The 24242-nt window shown below is 45.2% G+C and overlaps 1 protein-coding gene across 2 annotated transcripts in view; it reads right to left on the bottom strand.

The window, feature by feature from the left end:
- Positions 1–24242, bottom strand: part of grin2aa (glutamate receptor, ionotropic, N-methyl D-aspartate 2A, a) — a 103126-nt gene that overhangs the window by 75313 nt on the left and 3571 nt on the right. Inside the window, exons 1-2 of one of the 2 annotated variants that reach the window (XM_023821672.2) lie at positions 9795–10557; positions 6532–6939 (exon numbers count right to left, since the gene is read on the bottom strand). In XM_023821672.2, the coding sequence (XP_023677440.1) occupies positions 6532–6936 (405 nt within the window). In that variant the 5' untranslated portion in view covers positions 6937–6939; positions 9795–10557. Of the gene's footprint in view, positions 1–6531; positions 6940–9794; positions 10558–24242 lie in introns of those variants that run through there. The other variant, XM_023821673.2, reaches the window with a different exon arrangement.

Raw genomic sequence — 24242 nt, 5'->3', positions numbered from 1 at the left:
ACTATAGTATCGGCTTTCACTGGGGAAGCAGGTAAGGACACCGAAAATGAGTGTTTTGACAAGATGAGACCCATTAGTGTTTAGTTTTACACGCTATTTCTCTGTCAGGCAACAAACAGCAATAACCTACAGGCCTGAGCAGTGTATAATTACACTGTGCTGCAGTGTGTAACAGGTAGGGCAGTGACTCAGTAGGCAGTACTGCTGGGGGGGTGGCTCAGCGAGTTAGGCTGCTGAGCCTGCGACTGGAAGGTCATCTTCTAGAATCCTCTCCCTGGCAGAGGAGTCATATCTCCACTGGGCCATGGAGCAAGGCTCATAACCCCTATAGGAGCACCAGATTAGTGGCTGACCCTGCGCTCAAGCCCCTAGCGTCCCTCTCACCTGCCTACATGAAAGCCTTAAAGGAGCACAAGATTAGATCTGCAAAGACTCGGGGCAAATAAAGCATCTTTTTTTGTTGTTGTTGTCGCCTCAGATCCTGCCTCCGGCTCTATGTGTGTGGAGTTAGATCTTCTCCCCATGTTCACATGACCTTATACCCTCCAGCCAAACACATGCAGGCAGGTGGACTTGCTGATTGTATATGTGGCCTGAAATGGCCTGGTACCCCTGCCTTCTGCCCTGTGCTCCAGGCTCACCACTACTCTGTACTGGTCAATGGTGGGTGGATTGTGTGTAAGCATTAGAATAGGTCTATATTAAGCCATCTGTGACATTCAAAGCCCCCCATATACACCCACTCTCTTTACGGTTGCACTGACTAGGGAACTGTGGGCATCTCAGATGAGTCAGGTGATCAGTGCACCCAATCAGATCACCTGTTTCCGATACCCAATCATTATTAAAGAATTTGTTTTGTTTTCTGACGTTCCAGACACTGATTCCCAATCACACACCACACCTGGTTTCCCTCTTTGGGTTTTCTTTTTGTTCCCCCTCTGGTTTTGTTAATTCCATCTTCACCCCATTCCTTCCTTCCAGGTCTTATGGTAACGTTTGTTCAGCAAAAGAATGTTCTGGAGACGGCATCCGTGAAAATCCCACATAATCAGCCGGGGGTTCATTTTTCTTCACTGAGAGTTCATTGTTCCCAGTCCCCTAAGCACCATTTCCTTCTTCGGCCGTCCTTTGTGTTTTATTATTTCATCACACGTGTCATTAAAAAACGTCTCACAGCATGAAATCTTTAAAATAAAATGAACCTTTTTCCCCATGATACCTCAGGGCATATTGAATTGCTTCCTGTACGACTTGTACCCGTCGGAAATTAAATCTTTTTGTTGTACGTTGGGTGCTCATCCATAATGGAAATGGCCACCAAGTCATTGCACTCCGCACAAAGCGGGGTCACTTTTCATACACCTTAGCCTCTCCATCTTCTACAGTGTGTGGCACCACCTGGACTTGGGATTTACAGCATAGCGACTGTGCTTCCTCTCACCCCTGTAACCTCGGTGGCCTCCACAGACACTAATTCCTAATGCCCCTTAGCAGGGCATGAAGTCTCCCATCCGTGCCAACGTCCCAATGCCACACGTGACGTCCCACGAGCAATTCACAGCAACGCTTTGCTTTTCATGGTCTAGGTTATGGGGCGCTTTAGAGGTTAACGAGTCATTGGGCAGCCGGGTACGTGGTAAAGGGAAATCGATGGTCTCTCCGCTGCATGTCCCGCCACGTCACATAATCCATCTCAGATATCTGGCACATTCCTTCCCCCTGAGGTATCATCGTGGCCCATGTGGTGGGCTTACCTCCCCAGACAACAACCGTAGATCCTGCTCGGACTGGCCCCGGCTCGACCTTCACCGAAACCAGACGAGGCACCACGAGGCTTCTCCTGCCAGAGTGGCGAGACGGAAGTGCTATCTGATATAAGAACAGCGCCACCTGCAGGAAGGGAGGCCTGCTTCTGATCATAACTACGTAAACAAAAAACGTAAAAAAAAAAGAATGTAAAAAAAAAAAACATGATACAGTAAAATTTGGATTTCAATCCATGCATGTGCTGAATTGTGCTGTTCTTTGTTCCCATTTAAAAAGCTTTAAGCTCACGTAGCTCAGAAATGTTCAAATAAATATCATGCTTCATTTGAATGTAGATGTTCAGAGCTCCTGATAACTGAAACGTCAGTGTTCTTCCATTTTTTTCTTTGCCCAGACATAATCTGTGGAATACGTAAGCAATTTAGGAGCCAAACGGACATTTTGCCTGTAGCAATTAAATCAAAGGTCCAAACAACAGCTCTTATAGACAAAAATTACGACGGGGCCAATCAGCCTTTCATTTGCACCTCCTAATGTGAGCGTGTAGTACAGCCACATTATCGCCGTGCAAACGGAGCCACACGCCGGCTAATTAAAAACATTAATTTAAACCGTCGCCGTGACTGTAGAACGGTGCGCTAAATGGTTCAAAAACCCACATGGCAACACTACGTGATAGCGTCTTCCGGGCCGGAGGCAGGTTTGTGTGTGTGAAACCACGGTAACAGCGGAACCCACAGAACGTGACGAGCGTCCTGGAACTGGACACAGAGTCTGCCGCAGGTGTCATGTGACAGCCTATAGATCTGCAGAATGTGAGCTTTTACCTGCCTGGAAATTTCCACCACATCTTTTTTTCCTTTTCTGTCCTGAATAAATGCATTTGGGGCTTAAATATGAAACTCAGCACAGGTGGAGTTTTTTTTGGAGAAGCGGCACCTCACTGACATGACAACAAACATGGGGGAGGCGGAGAAGGGGGGGGGGCGATAGCGACAGAGCTCATCGTTCTCTCGTTCCTTTTTTAATCAGTAGGACATGCTCGGATGGTCGTCCTGGGGAAGGGTGAAGTCAGGTAACGAACACATTTGTGAATCTCACTCGCACTTTTTATCACCAGTCCTACAAGACTGTCTTCTGTTTTTCTGTCTCTGGCCCAGGACACGCCCCTAGCCCTGATAACCAATCCCACAGCCCATATAACCCTTTCCAAGCTGCCAATGACGTGTTTTGTCAAACCCATACCCAAATAATATCCCCTCCTTTCCCTGTGTCAGTGGTACTCCTTGGCGCCCCCTACCTCCCACAACATGTTACACAACAAGCTTCCCCAAAAGGTGCGAGCAGCTGCTACTAATCAGTTTTTCATCCACCCACATTCATTTTATTCAAAGTGTCAAACATTTATTTTATATTATATATATAATATATTATATTCTGCACATTGTAAGGGGGGGGGGGGGGTCTCAGTAAAAAGGGTGCTGATTGGTTGCCACAAAACATGCATATGGCTGCCAATGTCGCTGGAAGACGACGGCGGCAGGAACGAGTTCGGAAGCCCATTCTCAGCAGCGGCACCTAGAAACAGCACAGTGGGGGCTCATGGAAGGGAGGGGGGAACCTGACGCTGGGTCAAGTCGCCCGTGACGCCCTCGGACGACAGAGTGAAGCGGCATCAGAGTCGGGAGGGGACCCGCACGGGCTGGTGTGCGGGTCCCGGCGGGCGGGGCATGGCGGGCGGGGCATGGCGGGCGGGGGCCCATCGATCTGCCGGGATGTGCCGCAGTGATTTAGTGCGGCAGAGTGGCAGGGGTGGAGAGCCGCCCGCCGGGACCCGTACGCCGCTCAGCAGACATGACGAACCTCGCCATTAATCGCTTTTAGAGGGTAGCGCTCGTTTGATGAGCCCCCCCCCTCCTCGGGAGTGAGGGCTCCCTTCTAATTGGCAGATCTAAAAGGCAAAGTCACCCCAGGGGCCAGGAGGGGGCGTTTTGTTTGTCCAAAGTCACGGCACCTGATGACGAAGACAAAAGGGGGACAGCAAACAAACAGACCTGAGCGCCCCTCCCCACCCCGCCCCCTGAGGAACAGCCCCCCTCCCCAGCCCGTCCATGAGACGTATTTCACTCTGACTGGGGCCTGGTGGCTGCCGAGGGCGTCCCACACTGTGACGTCACACAAAGCCCATATCAGACACTGAGAATGAGGCTGGGAACTACCCCCCCCCCCCCTTCCACAGCAGCACTCCAAGAAGTCCCGCCCTTTGCCCCCCCCCCCCCCCCATTCTGGCTATTGCTTGGAATCCCAAGAGGGGCCTTCCTGCTGGACCATTCAGTCAGGTATTTAATTATGTTATTATTCATATTCCGCTGTATAATGGATAAAATTTAAATAAACTCTGGTTACAAATGGTTCCTCATATTTACATTTACATTACATAGTCATTTGATTACTCTCTCAATTAGATGTGTCCCTCCATCCCATATTCAGCATTCGGACATCACTGCAACCAAACACAACCCACCCCCCCCGCCTGAGGCACCAGCAGAGTGAAGCTGTCCAATCCACTCCTCTACTCTCCTCTAAATACCTGATTGATTCATTTTTTCAGCACATTTGACAGCTAACGGACTGCATTCTGCACCTCCCCGGCCACCGAGCGGGTCTGGGACATCCTCGTACAGTCCCACACCGATTGTACCGCAGGCGTCCACACTCAGAACACAACCATAGTGCAAACACTCTGCCGCCGTCTGAGTAGCCGGGACAAAAACGCATCACTTCCTGTTCCTTGCGGCCTAAAGTCAGAAGAGGTGAAATGAGCTCTTCTATTCGCTGCTGTGACCGATCACCTGACCTGAGCCTATAGACGCCACAGCTGATGAAGGCCAGCTGACCCTGATTGGACTGATCACTTTATCAGGGTTTAACTGGGCCAGATGGGCAGATTCACCACGATTAGTCTGCCTGAGATGTGCTGCCAGACACAGAGCTGTGTGTGCATGCATGCTTTGGCAAAAACGTCGTGTTAAGATAGTTGATTTCCGCTTAATTTTGTCTTGCTTATATAGGCTGCCCAATACCCCCCCCCCACCCCCCCCACAAGACCATTGTCACACTCGTGTGTTTGCAACGACATGACACAGCTACATAAACCCTTAAAACAAAGACGGAAATGTCAGATATGTAATCTAAAAAGACAAAACGTGTATATTTAATTACAGAAGTAAAAAGGTCAAACAATTCCATTTCATGGCCCATCTGTGCGACTGAAAACCTCGTTTCAGAGTTAATGTATCAAAACTGTTGCCTCTGAACTCCTTATCTACTTACACCAGTGTCCGCTTCATCGGCAAACGCCTCTGGGAAGGCGGAACAAAGAAATCTGGCGAGTGCATGAGGCCGCTCATGTACACCTTGTCATTCCTTTTCTTTGGGAGTTATTAAAAATCTGTGCACCAGTTGGGGTGCAATAATGTGCCGGGGATTGGGAAAAAGAGGAACGAAAAAAACAAAACATTTTTAACCTTTTAACCTTTATTGGATCATGCAGTCATGTTCAAAGCAATACACCTGCTAAACTATTAGAAAATTAGGTCAATTTATTTTTCATATGAATGTTGTTATTATTGATTTCACATTTTTACCAGGAGCTGAATATATTTATTGGTTAAGCATGTGGTTCACAATTGTCACAGCTGGGAATATAACTGCCAGTTTTCAGAAGACAAATCTCCTTAATCGCCACGACACCTGCTGTCCCAGTCATGTATGACACCGACCAGTTTAGTTCCCTGGCAGAGAGTCTATATTTTTATTTAGCAGGTGTAATTCCAGTTTAAGCTTTTTTTTTGCTTATTAATGATTGATGGCATCCGGATTGAAACGGAAACGATAGAAAAACGAGGATAAACAGATACATTTCATACATCCCGCAAGGTCCTGTCTCAGTCATAGTGCCTCAGACATGAGCTGTTCCTGCAGCTGGCCTCTACCAGTTCGAGTGCTGGGCAGCCATGTTCATTCTGGGCATAAACTTCTGCCCAAACCGTATTTATTTTTGAATTCGGTCATCTGACTCCAAGTGGCGCGCTTTAAAAATGGCTTAGCCTGCAGTTTGTCGTTGACCTACTAAAACAAACATCCGGCAGGGGACTAAAATAGCCAGGTGCTCAGACTCGCCGTTCACAGCAGAAGAGACGGCACCGCCTGGGTGCGTCGGATCCACGTTCGCCGACTAACATGAGGACCTCCGTGACGGGGGGGGGGGGATCTCTCCTCCTCGAGATCTGTTAGTTGGCCAGCATACAGCCGCCGTTCCAGCCAATGGCCTTTAGTGAATGAAGCTGGCTGAGGGATTGATGTCATTATTTAGCTAGGGCCTCGCATAGGAGCCTTTCTAATCTGCTGTAATGTACCCGATGCGGAAGCGACTGGGCTCACGCTGGAGATCGAATTATTAAAACCCTCAGTCAAGAAGGCATTTAATTAATCTAATGCTGCTTAGCCTATTGGATGTGGTCCTAGACATTAACAATGTACACTAACTGTTTTAAATAAGTTCCTCTCGGAAGGGTGACATACCGAATACAGTGCGCCAGGTTTGATTGGCTGTCAGGCCGCCCCACCCCTTGATTGGCTGTCAGGCCGCCCCACCCCTTCTCAGATTTTCTCAGTTTACCCACCTTACACTGAAAATAATACATTGGACACTGAAGCTGTAAATCATGCATACTACCCAAGTTTGCGAAGAGGGCTTACCTTATCCGCCATGATCATGGACGAGCCACCGTGGATCCCGAGAATGGGTATCAACGTTTGGGATGAAATAAAATCCAAAATCTGCGCGATGGCTTCCTGGTCGGTGCCATCCCCGAACACCACCCCGTGGATCTTGGTGCCAGACATGAGGTCGCACATGTGTGTGATGATGCTCTTGGGGTCCGTCTCGTTCACCAGCAGAGTCACCACGTTGACGTCGATGGGGTCGTCCTTGCTCCACAGCGCCCGGATGTCACGGTCGGAGATGTAGCGTGTTCGTCCCAGGATCACAGCGATGTTTAGGATGGGGACCTTCTCCGCACCGGACGTCAGGCCCAGAAGGGTCAGGAGCACCCCCAGCACCAAAAACGGGGGTCTGTAATTCCTCATAGTGCTCAACTTCATTCCCTGTGGACACCACGGCACAGAGGGAGAGCATGTCACTCACAGAACCACACCGCAGAGTAAAAAAAGGCCAGCCTACTCCCCCACAAACACCCCCCCATCACGTACACCCAATGTCGACGTCACGGTGAGACCCCAACCATTTGTCATCCACCCCATGTGAACAAAAGGGCTCAATAGCTTCGGTGCCGTGGTGACGAACGGTGAAAAAATCCAAGCGATTAGCGAAATCCAGCTGAAAAGGCGTGAAAATGGTACATTAAGTAATAAGGACTGCAGAAATCGGCCCTCCTGCGCAGCGAGCCCGTGGATCCACGTAAACATAACAATTTTCCACTCACATTAAAACTTATTTTCATCTGGCTCAAGCTGTTTAGTCTTGCAAATATATTTATGAAAATCAGCCAAGGAGAATTGGCCATTCATCATAGCTTGCACGGCACACTCCTCCAAACATAAGCTGAATTTGCCCTAAATTTGTTGCCTGCTTTATTCTTTAATGTCCTGCATATACAGTTGAATACAAATATCTTAGTTAACAGTGGAATGAAATTAGGGGCGCCATACAGGGCGTTTTTCATTAGACGTATGAAGACGGCTTGATGGAAAATGCCGATCATATAGCCGGGGGAAGCCGGTCAAAAAGAGTGCACGTTTGCCTCCAATAGATTTTAAAAAAAATACCTACCATCACTAAACTTAAGGTTAACGCTAAAGATGTTAATAAGGCTCTATGCTGTGAAATGCCGTATAAGCCAACCGCAAACACCACATTTTAAAGCAAGAGGCATTCTAAAATGAGAGAAAATAATAAATAAATAATGTACATAATTCAAATTCTTATTATTTTTCCTTTAGGCCAGTAAGAAACAGTATGCATGTATCCAGATGTGTGTTTATGTCATGTTTGGTTCATAAAAGCCAAGTGTTTTCGGTCAGAGGGATTGCGGAGTTAGGCGAAAAATATGCCCTCCTTTCTGAGAAGGGACTGCAGTTACCCTACAGTTGCTGTATAGCTGTAAAACAGGCTGCCGCCGTCAGCATACAGCCGCAGGACGGCTTGGGCACTCCGTCCCTCACGTATGCGACATGCATTATTGCCTAATTCTGGCCGCTTGCCGCCTTGATTTTGCGAGCAATTTACACGCCCGGGCTTCGCACGGCTACTGCAGACGCGTTTTTAACGCAACAACGCACCTTTGCGGGTTGGGGGGGGTAGTGTCGAGACTCGGTGTATCCGTATGATCCTCACGAACAGGGTCTCATACATAAAACCACCGGACGCCTCATTGTCAAACTGCAAGCGATCGTCGGCAAGTGATAAATAAAACTAGATGGGACGGCAATTGATTCAACAGATGCTTCGCTTACGTGTTTGAAAATGACTTTTCATAGGCTACATCTGCAACATTTTTCTTTGGTTTCCTATTGGAGAATTCGTGCATCTAGAAAAATCACAGCGCTTTAAAGCAGAGTTTTCTGCCGCTTTAAAGCAAGTCATCTGGGTTATTCTGTTTGACAAATATCGAATATCGGTATAGCTGATATTTGATATTTGTCGTTCCAATAAGTACTGATGTAACTGTTTGTGTGGCTTTTGCAGTTTTGCACTTAACTATTTACAAGTAGCCCACTGCGCTCTTTCAGTACACACGCGTGTACAAGGCGATTTAAAAATGTCACAACATACGTTTAGTACACTAATCAATGCTCTCAGTCATTACATTTTTCACTGGGGGTTAAAGGATGCCTGCTTTTGTACACAAAAAAACAAGACAAGAAAACATTTATCATCTTATGCTACGGATGCTGTCCTTCTTGAGAGAAAAAAACTCTATAACGAAATAACTCCCGTTATATTTAGCATAGCCTACGTTTTAAAAAAAAAAATGTGACTGCATTATTGGCATTAAAGTATAAATTTAGATGTAAATTCATTTTGATATCTCATTAACTTTCAGAAAGCGACTATTATACAAGAGCGACCCCTAACGGTTCAGTTTAGGCTATCGTCCAGTTTTCCTTTTCTGGCATTAATAGTTCCTGTAATTTTAGGACATACCTTCAATGTCACAAATCGTAGATGCAGATTTGCATGGTGGAAAGCCTGGGTATGTCGTCATTCCTGGTACAACGTGCTATGTTTCTCCGCCATGTAATTCAGAGTTCCGCTTGCCATCAACAACCATTAAGGAAAGTGTGCAAAGTTCATCAAAAAACTGCCAAAAATCCATAATTAATTGTAATTTAAAAGTCTCTCTTTGGAAACCCATCGTTCTGATTTAAACGTTCATTTAATTGACAAAGAACTGCACAGCTGGGGGTTTTAAATCTACTGCACCTGCAATGACAAGCAGCTCATGGGGTACAGTAACAGTATGTCGCCTCAAAGGTTTGGCGATAGTCGAGTTTTTCATACACCTAAAAGACGCGACTGATACCCACACCAGAATATCACACTTATTACTGCCAGTAATAACAAATATTGCAAATAATATGGACTGAGTCCTTGTTGGATTTCTGTCCTGGGGGGAGACACAGGAATGCAGCAGTCCCCTGACGAGGATCTTAGCCTTTAAAATGTGCCCCGTATTCCCACCGTAAAGGGATTTCCACTAACAGCACTACGCGAAGAAACTGATAATTAGTCATGTTGAGGGGAAAAGAATAATCCATCACCGGGGGGGAAAAATCACCGTATTCTAAAACGTAGATAACGCGGAAAAAAAGATGTGTTTGTGCGTCTTGGATGCAAGGCAGTAGTTCGGTGAGCATGCAGGTGAAAAGCAATGGTGTTACTATCTTTGGGGTAAAACGAGCAGCTCGAAATACAGAAACACAAAAAAACGCATACTTACTGCATCTCTCTTTCACACAGCTCCAAGACAGTAGTCTGCGATGACATTGCAACAGAGTCTTCTTTGCAACAACCCTGTGTTAAATATGGATAATTATTTCCATCGAAAGAATCCTCTAACTTGAACCCAAAACCATAGAATTACATAAATCCCATCGTCTTCGGCTTTAGGTTATTCTCCGCGGTTTCGTCTCGGCCCTGCATTGTCCAGGCGAAGACTCTAGCACCAACTGGATCCGCTCAATGTGTGTAATATGTAATTCTGCAGCAGGACTACACGGAGCCAGGCAGCGCGCTCCACTCTGCGTCCCTCCGAGCTTCTTGGGAACTGAGGGGTTCCGTCAGCAACACATCCTTAAGGTGAACATGAGAATTACACCCAGTTTCAAAGCGGGGCACCTTCTGAACAATGCGAGCAATGCAGCAAAACTTCAGCCATGGGAACTTAACGGCACTGACATATTGTAAGGGTAATAAACTCAAAGTCGCTCTGACACTTCTTTCCGGAGAACGTCTCTGTTGGAGTAGAAAGGTCAATTGACGCTGTAGGCGCATTGAAAATCAATACAGTTGTAGATGGTATTTACATCATGCAATATGGAGAAAGGGGGATTAATAGGCTCTTATACGTCAGGTCTGTTTTGAAATCAGAAGTGGTTCGGCGTAATGTCCTGGCTTCTGTCCGTCCGTGGCACATCCTGATCCTTCACGAAGAAGGAGTTGCCTCTCCGTGACGTATTATGATTTGGATTTTCTCGCGCCGCGCCAAATCCCTTTCTGCACGTTTCGGTTGTGCACGTTTCAGCTCTATGGATATCCGTCGAGTGTTTTTGCGTCGTCACGATAGATGCACCGGGCACCTCAACACACAAATACTGTATATCCGCAATACTTTGTTGCATCCATTATACTCCGTGCACCTGGAAATTCAAAGATTTTCAAATACGTTAGATGTTCATCAGTCATTTGTACCTGTCTCCGGTAATCTTTGCACATATATTTGGTATTATTCATTATGATGTATTTTTTTAACCTAAAAATCTACTCAGAGAATGCACATGAAAACCAACGTAACGGTTTGAATAACGCATACTGTATGTCAGGGAATAGACATGTGGGCATCGACTTCATCAGAGAGCCTGCTATAAAAATGCGAAATTGCCGAACGTTTTAGAAGCACTCAGCAAGCAGTGTGTTAAAGAAAAGAAAGCAGCCTAAAGGTTGCCGCATTGTTATCAATTTAAGACGACGCGCTGGTCAGCGCGCTTTCGCTGTCTTTTCAGCACCGCTCATTGAAAAAGGCAAAAGCTGCAAGATCCAAATTCAAGTCCGTCGCCTGCAACAGCAGATAAACGAATAACACAATTTGAATCTGAACTTGTATTCGCTATGCGCTTGTTGAAACTGTACAGAAATTAATTGCAATCTGTACGTCTGTAGACGCATACGTAAACATTATAGGCTCTTTTTTTACTTGTCTTTTGAGCACTTATGTTTGACGTATTGATCGAAGAGTTTATTTAGACACATGACGGGATGTATTTGATACGTAGTTACGACCCAGATTTCCTGATACGTCTGCCAGCATTGCAGGCTATTGGGTGGCCAGTTCCCTCACCACCCCCCATATGCTACTACCCAGCACCCCAATGCCCGCTCATTAGTGATGCTGAATCCAGTTTGATCATTGGCCTGTTGCAGCATTTTTGGCCAAAGGATGTTCCGTTTCATGCAGCTGGGTCACTGACTGGAACAATTGCTCTGAGCTGTTACAGTGGCTTTACTGGCACTTAAACTAACGACCTTTGGGTTACAAGCAAATGTCCTTAACCGCTATGCTGCTTACTGCACCGGTGACGAGGCCATTTCCTGAATATGAAACTTCTCCATGGTGGCGTAATGGTTAACCTCCCAGGCTTCTCAGTTAAAGGCTATTGGTTCAAATCCTGTGAGGTAATGCACTGTTATGCTCCTTAGGAAGGTAAATGAACCTCAGAGTACTTCAGGATAATACCCAGTGGCATGTAGAGGTGGTATAAACATGCTTTGGACATTGCTTTCAGTGAGAAACATTCTTACATAGTTACACATACCTCTGTCATACATATATCGGTCCATTTGGCAAGGGTAGTTACTCAGAATTTATTTTTACGCAGTTGGTATGGTGCAAAATTATGTTAGTGATGGGAAAAGATTGTACTTTATTACTGTTTAAGAGACTTGAGTGACCTTGGAAATTCAGACCAACAATAGCTTTTCGTTTTTTTATTTTTATTTTTTTATTTGTATGCTTAGACACTGTAAGACTATTTTTGTGGCTAAAGTATATGTATAGGGTAGTTATAATTGAGAAATCTTTTACCCTTCTGGGAGATCAGCCAGAATTGCCCTGAGAAATGAAAAGATTTCTCTTGATTTTTTTTTTCTTCTTTAAGAGGTATCAGATGTTATACATGTGTTTGAAGAACAACCTGCTCATTTCATCTGGGTAATCATGTAAAAATCCGTGAGTGAGGGTTCTGTTGCTCTACTGGTGTTACGTCCTGCCCAGCATGTCTGCCCGACCCTCCTGTGGCCTCCCTAACATGGCCCTAATGAGCCACGCCTGTTGCTTGTTACCCCTTGTTGTATTAATGCACCTGTTTGTTGTGTCATCCCCAGTCCAGTTATTGATATTGTTCCTCCTGTCTGTCCTTCCCCATACTACCCTACTTGTTTTGACCCCTCGCGGCCTCGTTTGTTTCCCTGCTTCCATTCAGTTAAATAAAACCCCTTTTCTGTTTGCCAACTGACTGCCTTCAAGTCATGACAGCTGGAAAAATAAATTGCTGAATCAAGCTATGAACGTGTGTTTATCTCTGCTGTTCACTGCTAAACATTGTTTTCTTATCTCTAAAATAAATCTTTCCTGGTAACAAATATCCATAGAGCAATGTGTGTTGGGAATGACTCTGTTACAGTGGGGCATAACAATAGGAGGGACAATCCACATAGCAACTCAACAAGAGGGTTTTTTTTTAACAAACAGAACACAAATGGAGAACCAGAAAGGAACCACAGGGGATCAAAACAAGACAGGTAAAACATGAACTAACTAAAACTAATCACAAGGGGAACTAACACTAATAGTAGATAGACATGTGGGAACGCAACAAAGGGCAAATGGGCACAGTGACTGACACAATGAGGGCAAGCACTAAAATTTACAGAGATAACAAGGACTAACAACATGCAGGTGTGGACTATTCCAAACTAGGGGCAACAAAGACCAGGTGGGGTCATTTGACAGAGGAGCAAACACCAAGGGAGACTAGAAAACAAGGGTAAATAAACATTACTAATAACAGGGAACAATTATGAACTATGATATAACACAAATACACAGATTAAGAATATAAGGAAACAGTCAAAAAAACAAATATAGTTGAGGCTGGTCTCAGGCCAGCCTTGAACCCACAGCAAAAGGGAAGTCAGAGTGAAAGCCACCTGCTTAGCCCATTAAGCTACATGGTGGCCAATGGAACAGAGAGACACTAGAAATTAACAACCTGGGATATAACGGGAGACAGGATGACCAGCAACGCCCCCTGGCCAAACAGGGGAATGAGATTTGGACCAGGGCAGGACAGGAACCAATAGTACACCTACCAAATGTGTGAACACCGGGCATGCAAGGGCACTGCCAGGACCACAGAGAGGGAAAAACAGGACCAACAATAGTACAAGACTAGACATCGGGACCCAGGAGACCAAGGAACTGGAAAGACTGGAGCAGGGCATAACAAAGGGGACCCAAGACCGACGGGTGCAACATGAAGAGCTGGGTAAGGTCCACCAGATTAGGGAATACTACAGGGAACTGGATACCAGGATTGCGACCACATGGGGGACAGACAGGAGACCACTCAACAGGTACACAACTGGGGGACTGAAAAAGAGAAACAAGACTGATATGGGGAAGCACAGGACTGAGGCATGAAAGGGACCTGATGGGACAGGAAGGGAGCAAACACAGGGGTTACGAAACTGTGGAGATGAAGGACCAAATGGATGACTATGGAACACTGGGGGGTTTATCAGACTGGGGTCAAGATACAGAATGATGGGCAGAGGGGACCGCCACAGGCTTGAATGAGAAATACATGGGTGGACTAAGCGGTAGCATGGCAGGAGTTGGCACGGACGGGACAGGAACAGTTAGAGACAATACAGAGCAAACAGGTATGGGGGTTACAGGCCTCAGGGGGAATCAGTGGAGGGCCTGTGGGTGCTGGGATGGTCACTGGCAGTGGCTCTGGGGGTCGCCAATGGCATCTATGTCCCCAGAGACGCCACTGGGATATGGAAAAGCAGTGCCTGTTGCCAGGCATCCACGAACGCTGAACAAGCTCTGGCGGAGCAGGTTCAGAGGGGAAGATGGGCTCTGGAGGCATTGCAGAGGCAAAGACAGGTTCTGGGGGTGCTGCAGAGGTAAAGACAGGACAAGTGGCAGCCCCTTCTGGGCCGGACTTGGGATGCTTGGGGCGAGCAGCAGCCTCCCCTGGGCAGGGATCTGGTGGTTCGGGACAAGTGGCGGCCCCTTCTGGGCTGGGCTCTAGAGGCTCAGGTAGAGTGGACCCCAAGGGAATGGACTCTGGAGGCTCGGGATGAGTGGTGGCCCCATTTGGGCCGGACACTGGAGACTCGGAATGAGCAGCAGCCCATCTGGGCTGGGCTGAGGAGGCTCAGAATGAGCAGCAGCCTCCCTTGGGCAGGGATCAGGAGGTTTGGGATGGCCAGCAGCCTTCGTTCTGCAGGATCTAGAGGCATGGGCAGGGGTGGTGGCCCCATATGGGACAGGTTTAGAAAACTTGGCCAGTTCCCTAAGGTGCAGGAGGACTCTCTTAAGCCTATGCACCTCCCTGAGAGACAATACAGGAGGCAGCTGCAGGAGTTGCCTTCCTGCTTCAGGAAGATTCAACAAAATCAGGGAAATGGGAGTAGTTGGGTGGTGTAACAGGCTTTTCCATGACTCTTGAAGAGCACATAGGTCACTCACCCAGACACTGGGAGTGGTTCTTTCTGCTAAGTTGAGGACTGGAGAGGGGCTGAGGGATATAGATCCCAACTTGATCAAGCATCACATTGATCGTCATTTTGAGTTAGTCATTCTGTTATGGCGGAGCATCATGAAGAAGGGATGATCCACGTACCGATTCTCAACAAATAGGGTTTATTAACAAACAGAACACAAATGGAGAACCAGAAAGTAAAGGAAACCCAAGGGGTCAAAACAAGACAGGTAAAACATGAACTAACACTAAGACTAGGAAGACATGTGGGAACCAAGGAAGGAGAAAGCAGTAATGACACAGGATCTAAAACACGGTAACAACTGCAAGGTAACAACTGCAAGGCAACAACTGAACACTGCAACACAGGGCAAACAGTCACAATGACCAACTAAGGAACAAAATGAGGGCAGGCAGTTAAATACACACTACACACAGACAACAACGGCTAACAAGGGACAGGTGTGGATTATTACAAACTAGGGGCAACAAAGAATAGGAGAGGTCGAGAGGTCAATAAACAGATGTTCAACACCAAAGGAGACTAGAAAACAAGGGTAAATAAACATTACTAAAAACAGAGAACAACAATGAACCATAACACACATACATAGATGAAAAATATAAAGAAACAAACAGTCAAAAATAGAAACATAGTAGAGACTGGTCTCTGGCCAGCCATGAACCCTCAGCAAAATGAAAGACTGGGTGAAAGCTGCCCGCTTACCCCAATAAGTCACATGGTGACCAATGGAACAGAGAAACACTAGGAGGTAACAACCTGGGAAATAATGGGAGACAGGATGACCAGCAACACCTGCTGGACAAAAAGGGAAATGACACATGGACCAGGGCAGGACAGGAACCAATCCTGACAGATACTGGAACAGCAGAATGTGTGTAATGATTTGGACCCTTCTGGAGGGCATGGTAATGTCCAGCATCCATTTCCACATGCGATGTGAAACAATCGTCAGAAATCGCCTGCTGATGATATTGTAAAGCTGCATTTAGCTTGCATCATTTCTTTTAATTACCCTTGAAAGGGATAAACGGATTGATGGGCAAAGAAAACGTGGGGTGGTGGGAGGAAAGGGACAGTTAACAAGATGTTATTACTCCTAGGAAGAACTTGATAATTACCTTTTGTAATCCAAAGTGCCACAGGTCTCGTGTTTATTCCTTTAAGATAAAGTAGATATTAGCAATGAAATTTATTGGATTGAAATGGGAAATGAGGCGTGCATTGTCGCTACAATAGCCATGCAGTCCTTTTTTTATGACTAATACGGTTTATTCTCCTTTATCTGTGTTGACATGGAGAATCAAACAATGACATCAAATCATTATGAGTTCACAAGTTTACTCCATTTTGCTGCACTTTTCAGCATTATATAAAAATGTAGCTTTGGGATAGATTCTTGACCTTGTCATTTTTTTCCTAGCAAATAACACGGTCTAAAAACGAAATATTAAAATTGCGTGTGGTCTCCTTGACGTCTTATTATTCTTTTTACTTTTTAATATTTCTTTTATTACTTGGTGAATGACTTTAAAATGCACTTAGTATGAGACATGGCCTCCTGAAATATTTAACTCAATTTACAGGGAAGGAAACTGAAACATCTGGATTTAGACCGCAATCATTTATTAGTATGGGGTAGGGTCTCCTTTTGTGGCTAATACAGTATCAATTCGTCTTGGGAATGACTGATACAAGTCCTGCACTGTGACTAGAGTGATTTTGAGTCATTTGTCTTGCAGAACAGTGGCCAGCTCACTATGTGATGCTGGTAGAGGAAAACATTTCCTGACTCATTCCTCCAAAATACCTCAAAATGACTCAATAATTTTCAAATCTGGTGACTGTGCAGGCCATGGGAGATATTCAATCAATGAAGACTGGCATCCAGGCTGCACATATATTGGCAGTTTTTCAGTTTCATTGTCCAACCCCAATATAATGAACTAATAAAGTTCTACCTAGATGCAGAAGTCAAATCAATCATTGATTTATTTATTTTTTTTACAAAACACTTCATTTTAGGACTGAAATTTAGAACTACTGAGAACTCATTCATTCATTTTCCATCTCTTATCTGGGGCCATGTTGCAGGGGCCTCAATGGAACTTGATAGATACCTGAACCACCTCGAACTGGCTCCTTTCAATGTGGAGGAGCAGCAGCTCTGCTTTGAGCTCCTCCTGAATGTCCGAGCGACTCACCCTCTCTATAAGGCTGAGCCTAGACACCGTACGAATGAAACTAATTTCTGCTGCTTGTATCCCTGATCTCATTTTTTCAGTCACTACCCAGAGCTCATGACCATAGATGAGGGTAGGAATGTAAATTGACCGGAAAATCGATAGCTTTGCCTTCTGGCTCAGCTCCCTATTTACCACGACAGAACAGTGTGGCCCCTGCATTACTGGAGATTCTAGACTGATCAGCCTGCCTCCCTTCTTCCCTCACTCATGTACAAGATCCTGAGATACTTAAACTCCTCCGCTTGAAGCAGTAACCCATCCCCAACCAGGATAAAGCAATCCACCCTTTTCCAGTTGAGGGCCATGACCTCAGACTTGGAGGTGCTGATTTTCTTCTCAACCGCTTCACACAAAGCTTTAAAGCACCCCAGTGCATGCTGCAGGTCACAGTCCGAAGAAGCCACCAGGACCACATCATATGCAAAAAGCAATGATCCTGAGGTCTCCTCCACCCCTTGGCTACACCTAGAAATTTTGTCCATAAAAATGTTGAACATAATCAGTGATGAAGGGCAGTCCTGGGGAAGTCTAACACCAGCTTGGAACGAGTCTGACTTACTGTTGGCAGTGCAAACTAAATTCTCACTCTGGTTGTACAGGCACCTGAAGGCCCATAACAATGGACCCCATACCCCATATTCTCGAAGCACCCCCCAAAGGACCCCATACCCACCCCCCCCCCCCACCCCCCCAAGGGACATGGTTGTATGTCTTTTTTAAGTCCACAAAACACATGCAGAATCCTTGTGAGGAAAGAGAGCTGCTCCAGCATTTCACAATCAGGACAGAATCCACATTGTTCCTCCTGGATCTGAGGTTCAAGCAGTTCTCCAGTACCCTGATATAGACTTTCCCAGGGATACTGAGGAATGTGATCCTCCTGAAGTTGGATCACATCATCAGGTTCCCTTTCTCAAAGATTGGGAGCACAGTCCCAGTCTGCCAGTCCACGGACACTGTTCCCAATCTCCATGCCCTGTTGAAGAGATGTTTCAGCCAAAACAGCTCAACAACGTCAAGAGCTTCCAGAAACTCATGGGGAATCATATCCATCCATGGAGCCTTACCAGTAAAAAGTTTTGTGACTGCTTCATTGACCTCAACCCTAGTGATGAGTGAGTCCTCCTTTGAGTTTTCCAATTCTACTTCCTGCAAGGAAGGCATGTCAGTGGTATTCAGGTGGTCCTCAAAATATTCCTTCCACAGCCTGAGTATCCCAATTTCAAGTCAATAGTGCTCCAACTCCCAAGTCACCTGACAGTTTGCCAAAATCTCTTTGGGGCCAAACAAAAGTCATTTTCCATGGCCCTACCTCCTCCCACGCCCGAGTTTTTGATTCCACAACTGCCAAAGCCACATTCCGCTTAGCCTGCTTGTACCTGTCAACTGGAGACCCACAGTCTAATCAAACTTGGAACACCTTTTTCAGCCCGACAGCTCCCTTTATCGCTGATGTCCACCACTGAGTTTGGGGATTGCCACCACAACCAGCACCAACAACCTTACGGCCACAACTCTGCATAGCCTGGAGGCCCAGAACATCACCCATTCAGGCTGAATGTCCCTAGTCTCACTCAGGATTTCTGCTGGTGGTGCGAGTTGAAGATCTCCCAGATAGGGGCCTCTGCCAGATGTTCCCAGCACACCTCCCTATGTGTTTGGGCCTACCAGATCAATGTGGCATTTTCCTTGCCATCTGATCCAACTCACCACCAGGTGGTGATCAGTTGACAGCTCATCCCCTTTCTTGACCCGAGTGTCCAAAACATGAGGGCACAGATCCGACAATACGATTACAAAGTCGATCATGGAACCGCGGCCTAGAGGGCTCTGGTGCCAGGTGCACTTATGAACACCCATATGTTTGAACATGGTGTTTGTTATGGACAAACTGTGGTTAGCACACAAGTCCAATAACAAAGCAACACCCAGGTTCAGATCGGGCAGGCCAGTCCTTCCAGTCACACCCTTCCAGGTTTCACTGTCATTACCCACGTGAACTGTAAAGTAAGTAGAACAATGGCAACCCTCTTGGTCACTGGGGTAAAATCCAAAATACTGGCACTGAACAGGGGGGCTTGAGTAGACCTACACCTTTCCCACTAGAAAGGTTACATTCCATGTTACTAAAGCCAGATTTGGTAGCCAATCATTGGCCTGCCAAGGCCCCAGCCTTCAACTGCCACCTGATCTACAGTGCACCCGACCCCCACAGTCCCCCCTGCAGGTGGTGGTCCCCAAAGAAGGGTGGACCCATGTCCTTGCTTTGGGCTATGTCTGGCTGGGCCTCATGAGTAGAGACCTGGCCACCAGATGCTTGCCAGTGAGCTCCCCCCCAGGCCTAGCACCAGGACTGGACCCTGGTCTCCCCAATCCAAGTAGGGTCACATGATCTTTTATGTCGATCTTCATAGGGGGTCTAATGTGAACTGCTCTTTGTCTGGCCACTCACCTAGGACCAATTTGCCTTGGGAGATCCTACCAGCATCAACAGCCCCTGACAACATAGCTCCTACAGTAGGATCATAGAAGCACACAAACCCCACCACCACAATAAGGTGGTGATTCAGTACTGAGAACTCTTCTTCAGCATTACTGTGCATCACAGTTATTCAATTATTGTCCTGGTTTTCTTTTCCTAGTTGGGCCCTGAACCACCTGATTCAACTAATTGCCTTGATTAAATCCATTTAACTCTCTGCCTGAGCCCTTAATGTTATAATGAGAACTGGAAAACTTTCTGGGCTCAGTTCTATAAGACTGTAATTGAATGATAAATGATGTACTTGAATTTTTCTCAGTTCTACATTACATTATTTTAATCTGAATTTCCTCACTGCGTAACTCCATATTTAACATCACAGGGACGTGACGGGGTGTGCTTCTATTTTGACAAAATCAAAGAGGAAGAACAGCTGTGAGGAAGAGTTTGAGTTCAGTAGCAGAGAAAAAAATGAAGAAGTGTTTGTGTTCCTTCAGCTGCCCACACAGGCTAGTGATACAGGCTAGTGATACACTGTCATAATTACCCACTGGCCACTCTGTTAGGTACACCTTGCAAGTACCGGGTTTTTCTTTATCGATCAATTCTCTGCAAACCCTAGAGATGGTTATTTGTGAAAATTCCAGTAGATTAGCAGTTTCTGAAATACTCATACCAGCCTGTCTGGCACCAGCAATTATGCCATATTCAAATTCACTTAAATCACCTTTCTTCCCCATTCTGGTGCTTGAGGTGAACATTAACTGAAGCTCCTGACCTGTATCTACAGTATATTGTATATGTTGTGCTGCTGACATATGATTGGCTGATCAGAGATTTGCTTCAATGAGCAGTTGAACAGGTTGGCGGGACGTGGCGGGAGTAGCAGCCAGAATTCGTACTAGGCGGAATTGGTGCGCAGAACAAAATTTGATGTTGTGGGAGCCCAACAAACACAATTTAGACTTACAGTCCTCTTCGTCCTTATGTCTGAAAGTTTGTAAGTTGAAAGTTCGTAAGTAGAGGAGCGTCTGTATTTTAAAACTATTACATCAATCCCACCATTGGTCTCCTCCATAACAAAAGACACTTGTACCACTGGCTTAATTTCCCTGGATAGTGTGCAGGAGTCACTGACTGACACACCCAGGGCAGAGAAAGTAGTTAACTTGATTCCACACGCAGCCCTGTGGGCGTCCAGTCAACTTTGCTGTAGGGCAGATGACAGGAGCCTCACAAGGCACAAAGGAACAAAGTAAAATTACGGCTCAGGTATTTCATGGGAAGTGGGGATCTGGCAACCCTACCGATATGTTGGGGGTGAGGGGGGTCCCGCTCTGTACAATTTACAAATATCAGGGGGGTTTGGGGGGGAGTGGGGACTGAAAAGGTGCCTCCTTCAACCAATTCACCCTATTTCGGAAATCTATGGACACATGCACACATATGCCCCTGCCAATAAATACTGTAGGTACATATATATGCAGTCCACACCTTAATAATACATACACACGCTCGATAATAACAAACATCCCTATGACATTTAGAAAGTCGTTATACATTTTGTGGTTTTCGTGAATTTTTCCAAAAATGGGGAGAATAAAAAACAGAAGTTCATGTCGTGACTGTATTAATAAACTCATATACATGTCATTTTGTTTGAACTAGATCTTGACCTCCTCTGTTGGTGGCCCTGTGACCGGGATAAACAAAGACATCCATTCTTGCAGCAACCTGCCTGAAGTAGGGCAGAAGTAAAATGTAGAACAGATTGAAAAATTACTACTGATTATTGACTTATAATTAAATTCCTGAAAATTAATCTGCAGTCAGAACACACAAAGTCAAAAAGCACAGAAAAAGCGCAGGGACAGGATTCAAACCCCCATCACTAGAGATACGAGGTCACAATTATACCCACTGCACATCTAATCTCCCTGCTTTTTGTATTAAATATTAAAATATTTATAACACAATGGTATTTTAGTTTCTGTGGGAGATGGGATCTGCTCCTCTGAAGAAAAAGGATATTCTGCTGGAAAAAAAAAAGCCATCAAGAAGATCTCCTTGGCACCACAAATAAATACACAAATAAAGATATACAAACAAGCTAGGGCCTGTATCACCAAGCTGGATATTTTTTGTTAGCAAGATAATGTGTCAGATTTAGGACATACTCATGCTTGGCCAGGTTGCCTTGTACAGTACCCAAGCATGATTGTCTCCACTCCCCCACTGGTCTGCACTTAACATTCCGAGCCCAAACACACTTTTGTCAACGGTTTGCAACGTTTTGTTGTGGAAACATAGTACGAATAGTGCTATCACACAGCACAATGGAGATCACCACAGTCCTCAGATTTATTGAGTATGCAACACAGCGATTTCCATGGAGTATAAGAAGATAGTTCCATATTTTACCCAATATGTTCCTTCCTGGTCCAGTTCATTATAGTGTATACTGTATGTGTGCATGCCTGTGCCAGTTGCATCATTGATGTCATGTCTGTGGTCCATTAGGCACAGTTAGTGAACACACTAGATCTTGCCAGAGTCAAACTGAATCGTGCTCTGGCCCACCTCTTCAACTGAGCGTGGTTCAGCATACTGTGCCAGGGCATTTAAACCAGGGTACCTTAAACCTGACAAGTTACGGTATCTTGCTAATCAACAAATCTCGCTTCAGGATACAGGCCCCTACTTGTCTGTTATCACTTAATCTGAGAAACAGTTTGCTCATTTCAACCCAACCTTAAAGTAAGTAACTGAAGAAACTTATTTGCAGAGCTACTTCTTGGTATTGATCCAAGGAAAACAGTTAGCATGCAGCGGTCCTGTGATATAGCCTATAAAAGACATCAAACACGGTGATTCTTGTCTACTCACAGCCTCATGGAAATTATGACCAATCTAGAAGGAGCTTGAGTATCTAGCAGATTGAGAGAAGAATGTTTTGCACTACCTTCTGGGCCCTACAAATTTATAAGGATACCACATGGGCTTTATGAAGCACCAAAATATTTTTTAAATATGCTACAGATGTGCTTAGGTTACCAGATGAATAAATTTCATTGATACATTTAGTCATTGTTATTTTATATATTTCAAAATCCAGGTGGAAGGTATATGGAATTGTGGAGAATTAAGGAAATTATACACCAGAAAACTTGCACAATTGGTTAGAGTAAAGTATACCTTGCCAAAGAGATGATATGTACCTCTCTTACAGCTAACTAGTACAGCTAGAACTAGGACAGTGGAGTGAGAACAAGTCATTACCTAGCAGTAGTCAGCTTTGTTGTAATATTACTCAATGAGTGGACAGTGTACTCAAGGAAGGTAAAATATCAATCTCCTCCATAAACAAACACTCCACAATCATGAAAAAATACTGAGCAGTTTCTAAATAATACTAGAGTAATCCTTCAGGCAAAACTACGCATAAGCTCAAATGCATTTTTTGATAAGCAATGCGGCTGTCTATGTATTTTTGTTTAACGGGTTTCCGGCTTTTCCAGGGCTGAATACAAATCAGTCATGAAATTAAACACAGCCACTCACTCTCACAAATTCCACTGGTGCCCGGCAATAACCAACTATCATTAAATCTCATAAATCATTATTGAATTTTTTTAGCCACAACCTTTATCACCCAGCTTCCAGATGCCAACCACTTTTTAAATATAATTTTCCCTGCCTGAATCCCATCCATTCCATGGGTCAGCAGAGCACCAAAGTCCAAAAGTCTTACTGTCAGCAGTTGTATTACTCGGTACGCAGAATGTGGTGCACCTATATGCCAGGACAAACATCTGCAGAGTCATCCATGAATGACTACTGTACCAGTCATTAAGTAGCAAGTGTGTTGTGTTACGTTGATAACAGCCGGCTTAAATGGGCACCCAGAAGTCTCTAAATCCCCATTTTCAGCAAAGCTGATAAGCAAATAAGCTTGACATCGTTGTGCCCAATGTATGACACTTAAAATTTGTCCTCAAATGAATGTTCCAATGGTGTGACATCGAAAATGTGCAGTTGCTAGGTTGTCATCCCCTCAGAAAATGGCAGTGTAGGTGGCAGCCTGTGTAGCCCATTGGGTTGAACAATTCTGTGCACAGTAGAGACCAAATTGAATATAATTGTATAACCTTCGAAACCGGACAAGAAAAATTAGGATTTTACATATTTAAGCCAGATGATTAAACCTAGTATTTAGGAATCCGAAGATTTTTTTATATCGTTTTTTATATAAAAAGGTTAAAGATGGAAAATATATTCCCTGTATGTCATGTCTAGATTAGATTACATTAGATAACATTAGATTAGATTAGATTAGATTAGATTAAGGCTGCGTCCTTTGGAGGTTTTAAAGCAGGGGTCTCCAACTCCGGTCCTGAAGAGATACTATCCAGTACCTTTTCTATCCCACTTGGCTTCTGATGAGCCACACCTGCTCCTGGTATTTACCCGAGAACTAGTGTGGTTCATCAGAAGCCAGGTAGGATAGAAAACCGACTGGATAGTAGCTCTCCGGGACCGGAGTTGGAGACCCCTGTTTTAACCTCCCGGGCTTTTGTTTGGTGTGCATGTTTTATTTCCTTTAGCTATTTCGGATTAGTAGGACTTCATAATCATAAAAACCAAACAT

The sequence above is a fragment of the Paramormyrops kingsleyae genome, chromosome 22 (genome assembly GCF_048594095.1).
Source record: "Paramormyrops kingsleyae isolate MSU_618 chromosome 22, PKINGS_0.4, whole genome shotgun sequence".
NCBI classification, from domain to species: domain Eukaryota; kingdom Metazoa; phylum Chordata; class Actinopteri; order Osteoglossiformes; family Mormyridae; genus Paramormyrops; species Paramormyrops kingsleyae.
This window is presented reverse-complemented; position numbering and strand designations above follow the sequence as displayed.